Source organism: Carassius auratus, chromosome 20 (genome assembly GCF_003368295.1).
Source record: "Carassius auratus strain Wakin chromosome 20, ASM336829v1, whole genome shotgun sequence".
NCBI lineage: Eukaryota > Metazoa > Chordata > Actinopteri > Cypriniformes > Cyprinidae > Carassius > Carassius auratus.
Genome location: NC_039262.1, coordinates 6321370 through 6336645, shown reverse-complemented (window position 1 = coordinate 6336645; position 15276 = coordinate 6321370). Strand labels below are relative to the sequence as shown.

The 15276-nt window shown below is 35.3% G+C and overlaps 2 protein-coding genes across 2 annotated transcripts; one reads left to right on the top strand and one right to left on the bottom strand.

The window, feature by feature from the left end:
• The first annotated feature begins 2400 nt into the window (after positions 1–2400).
• On the top strand, positions 2401–9039 carry LOC113120698 (serine incorporator 1-like). The gene is made up of 10 exons (XM_026290664.1): positions 2401–2543; positions 4300–4461; positions 4566–4759; positions 4907–4986; positions 5290–5427; positions 6351–6520; positions 6669–6759; positions 6854–6995; positions 7087–7314; positions 8141–9039. Exons 1-10 carry the CDS (start codon positions 2505–2507, stop codon positions 8277–8279), a joined length of 1383 nt encoding a protein of 460 aa, XP_026146449.1. The 5' UTR covers positions 2401–2504; the 3' UTR covers positions 8280–9039.
• Positions 9040–9651: 612 nt separating this feature from the next.
• Positions 9652–14782, bottom strand: LOC113120697 (heat shock factor protein 2). The gene is made up of 12 exons (XM_026290663.1): positions 14573–14782; positions 13972–14080; positions 13732–13859; positions 13475–13599; positions 13159–13234; positions 12977–13038; positions 12171–12249; positions 11713–11837; positions 11368–11613; positions 10742–10844; positions 10482–10542; positions 9652–10393 (listed from the first exon to the last, which is right to left on the bottom strand). The coding sequence occupies exons 1-12, from the start codon at positions 14663–14665 to the stop codon at positions 10116–10118; spliced, it is 1485 nt and encodes a 494-aa protein (XP_026146448.1). The 5' UTR covers positions 14666–14782; the 3' UTR covers positions 9652–10115.
• Between the last annotated feature and the right edge of the window lie 494 nt (positions 14783–15276).

Below are 15276 nucleotides of genomic sequence, written 5' to 3'. Positions count from 1 at the left end.
ATAATATAATATAATATAATATAATATAATATAATATAATATAATATAATATAATATGCAAAAAAATTGCACATATACAATTATGTATTTAATATGTGAATGGGAATTATTATATAATTATATATATATATATATATATATATATATATATATATATATATATATATATATATATATATATATATATATATATATATATATATATATATATATATATATATATATATATATATATATATATATATATATTCCCAGATGCATATGTCTAATGGTTCTTCTATAATCAAAGTTGACACCTCATGTTCTATTTTTACCGGATAACTCAGTGACCCACCGCCCTCCGGGTCACACTGTAATCTGTTTCTTACAACTACCTTAAACACCTTATGCAACCACAATCCTCCCTTTAACAAACAAAACCGTAACCCTCTGAACTGGCTGAGGATAATTACTTCTGTACAATCCTGCTCCACACGACCACACAGCAGACACTTCATCCCATTTGTCAATTCTAAAAATAAAACGAACTCTGGTGGCCCAGAGGGCATGTGTTTAATTATGAAATAATAGAGGATGTCTAAGTATTGATCTAAAAGAATGACTTAAAGAGATTTTTGTGAAGAAGAAGTGATTAACTCTCTTGAGGAAAGGCTGGTTGTGCAGGAGCCAGAGGGAGAAATTGCAGCTACCAAGCTGAATAATAATATATTGCTTTGCATAATATGTTGGTTGGTTTTGTTAAAGGTGTTTAAACAAATGATTAGATTCACTGATTAAAACTGACAGATAAACTGGTTTCTGATGTGATGCTCACAGTGACTTGACAGAATTAGAATACAGTGTCATAATCATCCCTGAGATCCATTAACATAATAAGCATTGATTTTTGGAATACAGAAAGATATGAAAACTTTTTACATAATATTAACTGTAAAATGAAAATGTTTCTAGAGTTACACATTTGCCATTTGTCACTTTCCTTGGTTTGGAGAAATTCTGACCAAGTGTATCACAGACCCTTCCATAAGACATTTCTGTACCAATTATAGCTCTTATGTATCACTTGTGCCTCATCTCACAAATAAGCCTAAAGATGGAAGTCATTTTTTAAATTCACTGTGGAAATGAAAAAATAAATTTGTTTAATCCTCACAAATAGCTACTTACAAAATAGGCGAGATTGCAATATTAAGACTTCATGTTAAGAAACAGCATCGAAGTGGATGAATATTACTGCCATTGTAAATTATATGCTGCTTCTAAAAATAGTGCATGCAAATCCAACATTCACATCAGACGTTGACCAATAACATTTCCCGGAGCGACTTTCTCAGAACACAGATATACTAGTGCTCCCCTTTATTTAATAATTTGCCTCATTGCCAGTTATTACTTGGACTTAGCAACAGCTTGACTTCCATGACGACACAGCTGTCTACATTAACTGACTCCAGATTTCCTTGGTTTCTATTTCATTACTGAATAATTTTCAATGCATTATTTATGTAGACTTTTGATTTCACAATAATGTGAATGTGAACATAAATGCTCTGTCTCTTCTCCCAGTGTGTACAATAGCTGCACACTTTCTGAACACAGTGTTGTTGGGTTTATTGTATCATCATACAACATATTACATTTATTGTATCATCATAATCTGTACTGTAAATTATATATATATATTATATACATATATATTAATGTTTATATAAATAAACATGGCACAATAAAAAATAAAATAAAAAAAACAAGGACATAAATCCCAGATTATTGAGCAGCATACAAAAAAAAAAAGAAAGAAAGAAATATTATGAAGCAGGAAACAACAATAAACCCTGTGAAAATCAAGCTGGAACTTTCCATTCTTAAAGGGCCATATAAACAAGATTTAGTCTGTGAAAGGAGCTGTTCAGTTTGGTGTCCTTAAACTTTGAAAAGAATTAGCATTTTTGAGCCATGGATTCCTTAGAGAATTTTCTATGGGTTTTCAAAAAGTCTACATTTATGTAAAATGAGGTCTATGGTTAACATTATTTGAAGAGACTACCTTGTCTTGATCTCATGTAACTTCTGTAACAGACTGCAATAATGTGTGTGTATATATATATTAACATTAACTAATATATATGAAAGGATAACTTTGTGCAATTTAAAACAAAATATGAATAGGGATAGCTGAGGTCAACATTAACAAACTTCCATTGTTTTCGCGCTTTTTTAAAACAATCATTTGTATTTATAATGAATTACCTGCGTTTCATATTCCTCACTTTTTTGTTTTAGATTGAGACTTAAAATGTAAAAAGAAATAAAAAAAAAATCACTTTTTCCAGCGCCTAGCGTCTAGTTACTTGTCTTCGTGAAATATCGATATTTTATTTTGAAATGTGGAATGTAAAAGTAACCTGTGGTTTCCGGCTTCAGCAGACAGCGGCGCTACATTGTAAACACGAAGCGTCCATTTTCAAACCCGTCCGGAGAAACCTCGCACATCACCGCTGAACATGGGGGCCGTGCTCGGGCTTTGTTCCATGGCCAGTTGGGTAAGTTTAAATATTAATATACTGATGAAATATAAATAAAATTATACAGATGTGCGAAGGAAAATAACGGTTTGGGTTTTATCACGTGATGCAGATGATCTCTGCATCGGGAAAAAAAAAAACAAAAGAGAAAAGGGTGTCTGGGCCCTTCACGATGCCCTTAATTCACAAAGCCCACTTAATCTGTTGAATATTCACAAAGAATGACACACAACAACATAATAATTAATTTAATCATGTTTTGGTTTGATTTCAGTCAGTTGTTTTGCTTTTCTAGACGTAACGATACAATTTCATGTTGGGTGGTTCCCATGTTGTGATGAAGCACTAAATGTTTTTGTATTAATGCATAGCAATTGTGTTGTTATGTTTTGCGTAGTTGTATCACCAAGTGACATTATTACTATTTTAACTCGTAATTGCAGCCAAATAACGTTACTCGTAGATAAACACTATTTTGTCGGCAATTGTGATCATGACAGAAACTCATTGTTTGATGTTTTTTTGGGGTTTAAATGGGACACGCTTAAGATCTTAAATGGGACACACATAGATGATCTTCCACGATAACCCGAGGTTTTCAAAGAAGGTCACATGTTTGTTAGGATTTCAAGTGTTGCGACATCAAAACACCTATTAGATGTCAGTTTATGACACAGACACACACACACACACACACGCGCGAGAGAGAGAGATAAGTAAACATGGGGCCTGAGGCTATGTAGCAGTATTTACTGTTCAATAACACTTTACTTTACCTTTTTTTTTGTATTATTATTATTTATTTCTAGATATTATTCTAAACAATTCAGCTTTGACATCAATGGAATAAATTACATTAAATACTAAATATATCTAACATATTTTGATATTAAATATATAATATAATAAAACCGTTATTTCAAATATATGTCTTAAAATATTTTTTGTCAATACGACTGTTTTTACTGTATTTTTGACCAAATAAGTGTAGCCCTGTTGAGCATAAGAGACTTATTAAAAATGATTAAATAAATGAAAATCTTAAGGACGCCAATATTAAGCAGTGGGAATATTTTTATAAGACGTTTACCTAGACATTTATTTTAGGAGGGATTTAATGTCCTCTTAAATCACATCTAATTATCTTGTTATGTAAAGCCAGACAAATTTAGCCAACCTTTGCCTAGTGTTTTACCCTGAGTATAAATTAAGGATGAGGCCTCTTAAATTAGACTATTTTTTTTTTACACTGATGTGAGTCACTTTGAAGTCATGTTTATGCGTCACCCAGTCCTGCTCATTTTGATGAATAAAGCTGTTTATGTCTAGGGATGATAAATCACCATTATATTGGTAATTGAATACTGAGATTTTAAATTGCATTTTTCAAAAGCATTAAATGCCCATCTTTAATAAGTTACATTATGCTGTTATAATGGCAAAATGAACTTCTATATAATATTCTGCTTCTTTTTGTTACATATGGTGTCATTTCTTAATTAATAGCCAAAAGTCATAATATCTTGCACCATGCATGCCTAATTATAAGTCATCTGGTGCTTAATATATATATTTAGTGTACTACCTGACAGATTTCACAGAAATATGTATGCTGAGATAAAAATAAAACTATGACAGCCTAGGGTCTGAAAAAAACAAAAAAGCGATCTTGTAATCTGAAGAGGAAGATTGTGGCTGAAGTTCACAAAATATCTGAAATTTGCTTACATCACCTATAATGTAATTTTTTTTTTTTTTTTTATATTCTTTGCAGATTCCTTGCCTTTGTGGCAGTGCTCCCTGCCTGCTGTGCAGATGCTGCCCAAGTGGAAACAACTCCACAGTCACTCGGCTGATCTATGCCTTCTTTATGCTGCTGGGTGTGGGCATCGCCTGCATCATGCTCATGCCAGGCATGGAGGGCCATCTGAAGAAGGTGACCCAGCAATCCTGAGCGTTTCTTGGAAATGAAAGTTTTGCTTTAGTTTTACAGGGCTGCAGCTGAAGCAATCTGATCATATATTCTTAACGTCACTACAGATTCCAGGCTTTTGTGAAGGAGGAACGGGGTCGTCCATCCCGGGAGTCCAAGGTCATGTGAACTGCGATGTGCTGGTGGGCTATAAGGCTGTGTATCGTGTGTGCTTTGGAATGGCTATGTTCTTTCTGCTCTTCTCGCTCATCATGGTAAAGGTCAAGAGCAGCCAGGACCCAAGAGCTGCTGTGCATAACGGGTATGTTGGCATTGGTGTGACCTAATGGTTAAAGTCTTGACCTGTAACTCAGAGATTGTAGATGTGAATTCTTATGAGCAAGACTAAAATAGTTTCTCGTTGAAAATGTCTCGTTGAGCTTCCTCTAAATATTCATATCTTCTACAGGTTTTGGTTTTTCAAGTTTGCGGCTGCCACTGCTATTACAGTTGGAGCTTTCTTCATTCCTGAAGGCCCTTTTACTACTGGTAAAATTGTATTTTAATAAAATATGAAATTAAATATGAAATATGCATGCAATTACATGTTTACAATGTAAAGGAGAAATGAATTGACTTTAAATGGCTGTTTAACAGCTATCATTAAAAAATAACTGCTGAATGTGTAACAAAGTTTTACATTATACAGTGGAATTTATCGTAAAAGATAGCAGAAACAGCACAGTGTTTAGCCAGCTTAAGCGATGAGAGAGTGAGATTAGGCAGATTTGAGTTGTTTCTCAGATTTATTTGTGTGGATCTAATGATGATCTTCTGCTGGGTCTCTTCCAGTCTGGTTTTACATTGGCATGGCTGGAGCGTTCTGTTTCATCCTCATCCAGCTGGTGCTCTTGATCGACTTTGCTCATTCTTGGAACGAGTCCTGGGTGGAGAAAATGGAGGATGGAAACTCTCGCTGCTGGTATGCAGGTATGCATTGAGAACTTGTTTGCTCGGTCCCACATGAGAATCAAAAAACTTTTTCCAACAAGCAGCAGTGTAGCACAACAAAAAATATAAATGTATACTACTGTTAGGAGTTGCACCGACTAGTCGACTTCAGTTCTTGTCTGACATGAGGCTTTAAGCTTGATGTGATTAGTCACTGGTCCTTTGTTTCCAAGCAGTTGAAATGAAAAAAAAAATAAATGCATACTCTGAAAGCGCTCCACAAGACTTGTGTGATTATATTAGCCTCTGCAACTGATCTAGAATGCAGCAGTGAGAGTTGTCTTCAATGAGCCAGAAAAAGCTCACATTACTCCTCTCCTCTTCTTGTTACACTGGCTACCAGTAGCTGCTCGCATCAAATTCAAGGTACTGATGCTTGCCTACAACCACTGGCACTGCACCAATATACCTAAACTCCCTAGTTCAAACTTAAGCGCCTTCCAGAAGCTTGAGTTCTGCAAGTGAACGGTGCCTTGTGGTGCCATCCAAAAGAGGTTTAAAATCCCTCTCACTGACCTTTTCCTGGACTGTGCCCAGCTGGTGGAATGACCTCCCAATCTCAGGTCGAACAGCTGAGTCGTTACTTACTTTCAAAAAACATCTAAAGACATCTTTTTCGCCAGCACTTGACCAACTAATAATAGCACTTACCATTTCTATTCTATTCTTAAAAACATAGCTATTTGTACTGCCTTAGACTAACTGAGACTTTTTTTTTGTTTAAAAATTGCCAATGGCAGTTGGTAGTGCATATTTTTAACGTAAATAATGTCATAAATAGAGCACATCATATTTATAGAAGGATTGTCCCTGTTTTATGTTTAGATACTTCTTACAGTGTATGCAGTCATGATGGTTGATTGTACTGTTCTAATGTAATAAATTTTTTCTACCATCCATAGCTCTTCTATCTGCCACAGCCATCAACTACGCTCTGTCGCTGGTGTCTCTGGTCTTGTTCTATGTGTATTACACTCACTCTGATGGCTGCACTGAGAACAAAGTCTTCATCAGCATCAACATGCTGATGTGCGTTGGTGTATCTGTCATGTCCATCTTGCCTAAAATCCAGGTAACGAATACAAAACGTCTGTTTGTATGACTAGTATTGAAACTGTGATCATCTCCTACTGCTCAAAATTTTGGATATGTGTCATATCAGGGTGAGCATCAAGTTGTTTAATTTCTTCATGTCCTTTTCTTTCCACTTCCTCTTTAAGGAGTCCCAGCCCAGATCTGGTCTCTTGCAGTCCTCCATTGTTACTCTGTACACTATGTATCTGACTTGGTCTGCCATGACCAATGAGCCTGGTAAGGACTCATTGAAAGAAAAAAGAGAGATTTGATTAAAGGAACATTCTGTTCATGAAATCTGTCTAAAATAATAATGTTCTTTCCCTTTAAGAGCGCAGATGCAACCCTAGCTTGCTTGGCATTATTGGCCTCAACAGCACCACCCCTGCTGGTCAGGACCGTGTTGTTCAGTGGTGGGATGCCCAGGGCATTGTGGGCTTGATCTTGTTCCTGATGTGTGTGCTGTACTCCAGGTAAGAGAGTTTGCATGTGTTTAAATATATGGTCTGTTTTTGCAGCTATTTTTCAACACAGCAGTCAAATCTGTCTTTTTTATTTCCTCAGCATCCGAAACTCAAGCAAGACCCAAGTCAACAAACTGACCCTCACCAGTGACGAGTCTGCTTTGATTGAGGATGGTCCCGTTCCAGAGAACTTTGAAGTGGGTGATGATGGCTCCAACCGTGCCGTTGACAATGAGAAGGATGGAGTCACCTACAGCTACTCTTTCTTCCACTTCATGCTTTTCTTGGCTTCCTTGTATATCATGATGACACTGACAAACTGGTACAGGTATGTGATGATGTATTTATTGGTTTAATTTCACAATATATTATTGATCATATTTTAGTTTCACAAGGCCAATTTTGTAAGCAGATCAAGAGCTTATTTCAGAAATTCGAAAGGCATCTTTCTGGTTACAAAAGTGCATTAATATGCATAAGTCTTTAAGGCGTAATATAATTTAAACGGATGAGTTATAAAAAAATTCACCCCCTCACAGTTGTCATGAAGGGCAAAATTAGCTATATAGACTAAAATAATTTTTTTTAACCAGGCTGTAAATGTTTTTTTTTCTGCGGTAAAGTTTGGCATTTTAAGATGGGGGTCTATGGGACTAATTCTCTTTTGCAGCCAGTCGATGAATTGCAGTTTTAGTTACTTCCTTGTTGGCTTCACGAGAGCGAGCGGGAGGTTGCTGCTTGACACTGACATTGTATCTCCAGCAGCTGCAGCAAGAGAACAGTAAAGGTGGACCGCAGCTTCTCATTCAGGGCTGTGTATATGCTAATAGGGCAGAGAGCGTCACAAATTGGTGGGGCTTTCACTGACTCTGTCATCATAGTCTGGAACCGCTCGTGTGAACAGTGGATTTTTACCATTGTGGGATGGTTGTTTTCACACATTGCAGAAACACAGCTGTGTTCAAACACCTTATAAAAGTGATTTTTGCATTCTGTGGCACCTTTAAATCTGCTCTCAATAAAAACTTATTTAATAAAATAATTTGTATATACAATATCATCTAGCAATTTGTTGTCACTATTTATATTTAAATGTTTATGTTCAACAAGGTAATCAGATTTAACTTAATTTTTTTTTCTTTTACATTTTATAGCCCTGACTCCAGCTATGAGACTATGACCAGCAAGTGGCCCTCTGTGTGGGTGAAGATCACCTCCAGCTGGATCTGCATCTCGCTGTATGTGTGGACCCTGGTGGCTCCTCTGGTCCTCATCAACCGTGACTTCGACTGAGAGGACGGACTATCCACATGTACAGGGATAGGAGGGTCTAAATGTAAATAATTGCGAGTGTTTTGTTTCGTTCAACTGACCCTACATGGTTTTATTATTTACCTTGCATGCTTTTATGTAGTGTTCATATATGAGCTGAAATAAATTAAGAACATGGCTTGGGTTTCCTGTGATGTGAAGTTAATATTTCCTTTAAGAATTTGTTCTTCAAAATTAAGGATAATATAACCTTGATCAATAACCTCTGTATGGTTTAAGAAATAAATAGAATGTATTGAAAGTTATTTGTAGAGAGTAGTGAAAATGCAGGACATGTTTTCCCATAAATTGTGACATCCATAGTTTTCTATAGAACGCACATATACAGCAGTGAATTAGCATGTGAAAATTGTAGATTTTGTCATGCTTTTCGATGATTTTGCACCATGAACATGACTGTAATTTTGACTTAGTGTTAACCCTTTTGCAACTTGCACATGTTAGTTGTTTGCACACTTTTAATTTTATGCTTGTAGCCAATGTGTGTGTTGAACAATGTTTTGCACTGAATATATTATTCTTTGCTGATAAAACCTGAATAGATGATTTTTTTTTTTTTTTGCTTTAACATTTATCGTAGCCTATTATAAGCACTCTGGTGGATTTCATGATGGCAGTTCTCTTCTTTTTTTATATATATAATGTCAGTGTTATTTATTGCCCTTTGACAAGTGCATTGTAATAACCAAATATGTCATCTTATTAAAGGTTTAAAATCCCAGATTATGTTGTCATTGGAGTATAAAAATATTACCAGTTATTGGTACAGATTTCAAGATTTATTTACGATTTAATCATGATTACGGTTCAGGTTTCCGATAATGATTTACCTGAAAATATTCAGGTATATGCAATTTTCTAAATGAAAAAACAACAACAACAAACAGTTGATTTATTGACGTCATTCCAGGTTCAAAAGCGAGATATTTTATATTTTTTTTATACAGCAGGGTCCTGGAGGGCCACTATCCTGCAAAGTTTATCTTCAGCCCTCAAAAAAAAAAAAAATCACCTGCCTGTATCTATCTAGTAATCCCGAAAACACTGATTGCCTTGTTCAGGTGTGTTTAATTAGGTTTGGAGCTAAACTCTGCAGGATAGTGGCCCTCCAGGACCGGAGTTCCTATCCCTGTTATACGGTATTTAAAAGTGGCAGAGATTATCGATTTGCGTAGACTTTGCAATGTTTGTCGCTACAATCCAGAAACTTATTTTGGTTAAGTTTTACTGAAGAATCAGGACTGACAGACAGAGAAAAGGGGATTTAAAATGTGTGTTTTTTTTTTTAACCCAGCTCTATCGGAGTAAAAAAAAAGAAAAGAAAAAAACAGACTCAATGTTTAAATTCCTTTAATGCTACTGCAAAGCTTTGTATAATAATGAAAAGCTCACGGTAACAAGAATCACTTTATATTGTCCAGCATCATGGAACTAACCATAAGCCAAACTCTTTACGTCCACTTACAGTGACATTAGGACATCAGCCAGGCACTTCTAGACCATATACATAAAGGATAGCTGTAATGTTTTCTGAACCGCTCAATAATAAAACAGGAAAACACGTGCATCACAAAACAGCTGCAATGTAAACCAGCAACATAACTGCAGCCTAATCTCCTGGTAGAGATTGTGGAAAGGACACTAGCTAGTGAACAGCAACTAGAAGTGTATCTGGGAAAGGAATGAATGTCAAACTCATGGAAGGACGGTACCAAAAAAATTCTGGCAAATAATTGTCATCATTTTGATGAATATTTACAAAAAATGAAAAGGTCTGTTTTCCAGGCTGATTAGCTTTCAGATATCAAGCTGTGGCGTGTCAGAGTTCAGTTCGCACAGGTAGAACAGCGTGGTCTCGCTCGCCTCCGCCTCTGTGAGGGGCTCCAGACGGATCAGAGAGCTGCGAGGAGTCTCCGTCTCCAGGGCCTTGTCCAACAGGTCTGTGGGTGCTTCAGGGCTCTGGGGCAGGATAGACTGGCTCAGGTTTTCAGTTGGAGAATCTGGTGGGGCCAGAGGGGTGCATCCATCCAGGAAGGCCAGCAGAGGGCAGGTTGTATACTGGATCAGCTGCTTATCTGAATGAAGTAACCAACACGCTAGTAAACAAAGCACAGTGAGGGAACACAAATGACACGGATTTATAAAGGAACATGCAAAAATTACCTGTGTTGTCAGGCTCATGATTCCCTTTGTTGATGCTATCCTTTGTTTCCGAGACTGCTTCCTGCCAACAGCATAAAAAAAAAAAAAAAAAAAACTAAGCTTTATCAAAAATATGACAATGCAGAAGAAAATACAACAAGTCATCATGGTGAATTATAGCAGCTGAGTGATGCATCATTGGAAATTATTTTAAGGTTTAAAAAAAAAAAAGAAGAAAAAGGCAGTAAACACATTATGGCTTATGAAAAATCCAAACAAACCTGTATGATATCTGGGTCAATGCTGAACTGTTTACCACACAGCATGGCCTGGAAGTCTTCCAGACTGCAGTCAATGCTGTCCAGATAGTCCATCAACTCAACTCTGCAGTGATTTCATTTACAATGAAATGTTCATTAAATATTCTTGAAACAGAAATGTGTAATTTTTGCACGACTACAAGTCTCACCAATAGACATAAAATAAACTCAATAATAAAAAAATAAGAGAAATGCAAAACCTGAATTTTGTTGAACCGATTATTTAGTAGAATGGAAGCCTATTTCCACCATATGAAAGAAAAAAAAAAAATCTTGCTTTGACAGACACAAAGTCATAAATATGATCAAATCAATTCTGAAAAAAAAAATATTTTTTTTTAAACGCTGACAATAAATTAGATTAAAAATCGAAAGATAAAGTCCAATTGTGTATTATGATTTACCAAAACAATTATTTTCTCATGTGGTAGAAACTGGCTTACATAAGTTCTCAGAGTTTGAATAATAATTATTTACTCAATATCAAAAAAAAAAAAAAAAAACTCTTGGCAAGTGAGAAGCTCAACAGGATAGATATTAGATCTCAACAGCCTTGTATTGTATATTGGCAACACTGGTCTACTTACTTGCCAAGAAGGTTTATGTTTTGTGAAATGGCTCCGTTTTCACTGAGAATGGAGTCCATCAGCTTCACTGGATCCTCTGAACTTAGAGCCGAGGGTTTGTTCAATTGCAGGGCACTTGATGAAATGTCAGAGATGAATTTGGGTACTGCTTCTTGTTGAGTGGATGAATTTGTTCCGCTTTCCTTTGTGCCTTCGTTTCTTATAGCCGGGCTGCTTTCACAAGCAACTTCCACAATTTCAGAATCTCTGTAAGAAATCAAGAAAACACAGATCTCATTTCTAATTTTCTGTCAAAACTTTATGCAAAGGAGGTTCAGAGGCTTGAATCAAAACCTAAATGCTTACCCTTGGTCAGCTGGTATGGATACACCATCTGTAAATTCTGCATCTTCATCTGTGATGTCACAGATGATGACGTCGTCAGAAATGTCGGAACCGTTCTTCAATCCATTGAGTCCATTCACTGCAGACTAACAGAGACGGCAAGAGATGAGTCTCTGAAAAAAAGATCTTCAAGTTCCAATATTAATGAGGAATATCATGGTTTATATAAATAAATTGGTCCCCCACCAACGTGAAATTAACTGACGGTGATTCTCACAATTTAAGGTTCATATCCAGGGGCAGGACACTTTCACACAAAGTGAACCCTGCCTTAAATCTCATTAAGAGAGAAAAATGTAAGATAATGAATAGCAACATTAGATTAACAATATAACTAACAAGAACACATTTCCTCCTAGAAGCAAGGAGAGAAAAAAAGTGCATGGAACCCATTCATCCCTGGATTGTTCTACACCTACTTTGCTGTGGTCCATAGGATCCTCGAAGATCTGGTGGATGAATTTCGACTTCTTTCCATTACTGTTCAGTGTAAGTGGCCTGAAATTAGATATCAAGTACATATTAATCACTAAAGGTATACATATGGTACATATTAATAATAGTGTAAAATAGATTCATATTTGATTTCAATTTCTTATAATAAAATCTCTAAAATTACTCAATTACTGAAAGAATTAATGATAAATCAGAATTGGAACCAGGAAGATGAAGATATACACACATACATACACACACACACATATATATATATATATATATATATACATATATATATATATATATATATATATATATATTTATATTCATAAAATTATATCACATAAATATATATAAACATATACACATATTATTTATGTGTGTGTATATATATATATATATATATATATATATATATATATATATAAAAATAAAGTTACATATTTTTCTTAAACATTCAAGCATGTGTATGTATATATGCATCGTAAATACACAGTACACACACATATATTATGTAGACAAAAACTTTTATTTTGGAATAATTAATTCCAATTTCAATAATTAATTAATTTCGATTAATCTTTTGACAACAGTAATTTATATATATATATATATATATATATATATATATACACACACACACACACTTTACAATACTAATCTTTTTTTTTTTTTTAATAGCTGTTTTCTGTTTAAATACATTTTAAAATATATTTCATCTCTGTTATGGCAAAGCTGAAATTTCAACAGCTTTTATTCGATGCACACACATACTTTTTAGTCTTACCTTTTGCGTTTTAAATTTAACATACGATTGTTCTGAACCAATGTGAAGATGAACTGCACCAGCTGCAGGGAGCAATACAAAAAGTGGCATTAACATTTCAACCCGTGCATTAGATCATGCACTTTTTATGCTGAAATACCATTGGAATGTCTGCAAAACTGCTACGTGCAAGTAGAACGTACCTCCTTTATGACCTGCTGCTGCTGTGCATGTTTCTGTCTGAGATCTGACAGCTCTGTCCAAAGAGCTTCATTCTCTCTGCAGAAAAGAGAATGAGGGTTATATATTTTCTAAAACACATGCCATGATGTCAGAACGTAGTTCTTTGTTGTTGCGAAGATATTCGGAGTGGTTTAATCATGTTGATACTTGCTGAACAGGGCATTATTAGTTACAACTAGTGATTAGACTGTCTGTTTCCTTAACTTCTGGGTAAATGCACATGGACGAGATTAAATGATAAAGGATAATGCAGCTTCTAACAGAGTATTTCATTACCTTTTCAATGTAGCAAGTCTAGCATCCATGTCTTCTTGCTGCTCATGTACGTTCTGAACGCTTGTCAGAATTTTTGAAAGATCGTCTTGCTTTATTTTGCTCTCTTCAGGGCGAGCATTTGACACCTATATCAAGAATGTATCAAATCAGAATGACAATATTTTACATTTTAAATTAAATGTTCTCTAAATATTTTCATTTGCATCTTATTTTCAGGTCTCTACATTCTAATTTCTTCATTTTTAACAGAGGTTTACCTTTCTTTTGATGTTCTCTAGCAGGTCATCTTGCCCATGTTTGAAATATGGATGCTGGAATTCAACTGGTCCATCTCGCTCTTGCTTCACTATGCCCGTGTCAATGTGCATCACCTTGCGAAAACCATCTGTTTGGAAAGGAACAAAGTCACAAAGAAACGAACATTGATCTCAAATTACAGCTGAACAATAAGGTAGGAGGAGAATTTCGGTGGAGCTGTAGCAGTAGAATCCACTTACACATGTTGAGCTGTCGGACAAAACTGGCCATGTTGTTGTGCTTGAAAAACTTTGGGAGAATCTCTTTCGCAAACCTTTGTTCATCCAGTACAAGGAAACTGTTCCCTTCCTATAAAAACAAATGAAGAGCCTTGTTAACTAAATAAAAGAGACCTGTAATTTTGGATGCTGTTCCTTATTCTGTAGAACACATTCTCTCTGTGTGTGCTGTTGTTTTATTTATTTTTAATAAAAAAACATTAAAATGCTTTTTTTTTTTTGTATTTCAGAGAAATTACAATAAAACATAACAATAAAAAAGAATACTATGAAGGTATGGATTGGAACAACATTAGGGTGAGAAAATTATAAAAATGTGAGTGTACCATTTCCTCGATTACAGTATTATAATACAAGGTATATATTATATATATATATATATATATATATATATATATATATATATATTGCAAATCTTAATACTTACATCATAGTACATCATCTATGATCTGATACAGACACATCTAATCGCATAGGACCCGGATCACATATATCTGTGTCACTGTAAACTAAGCTAATATGCTAACATTCGGGTCTTTTCTTTCATTTAACGTTAACTTACCTGGCTCCAGCAAATAAATTCATTTGTATCCGAATCCTCGACGAGGGTCCAAAGCTTGGTGAGAAACGCGGGAACGTTGGAGTTGTGTTTCATTTTGCTGGAGCGAAAATGCGAAGAATAAATAAAATGAGTCAGATATTTTTTTCTTGTGTTAGACAAAACACGAGAACCAGTGAAAATAGCGACGCAACTACACAACTTCCTGTAGGATTTAAGACCTCTGATTGGTCCTTTGTGGCCTTACGTAAGATTGCTCACGTGTATTGTCAACAGTATGTTTCTGGTAGCCAATGGAAACGCTTCGTGGACGAGCGAGGGACCTGATTGGTCATTGAGAGAAATATGGCGACACCAGCCCTCAAAAATGAATAGCGTGTTTTCCTGTGGTGTTTTCCACAAAGTGTTTTTTTGTATGGGTGTCTATTGCACAAATCGCAGAATCGAATCTCACTAAATATAGCGTTTTAAAACAAATTGTATTTGATTTAAAGCGTAAATTAGAATTTTTTCGTGAATTATGTCCTCTAAAGAAATATTATTATATTTATGTAAATAAACGTAATACATTCACACTAGCAACATGAAAGTAGATCCACCGGTGTTTATGTTGATTGTTTCAGGTCTGCGTGGAGCGGGAAATGGAAAACCCGGAGTGGAGTTTCAGCCCATTCAGCCTGTGAGAGCTCGAGGGAAATCAGTGTCGT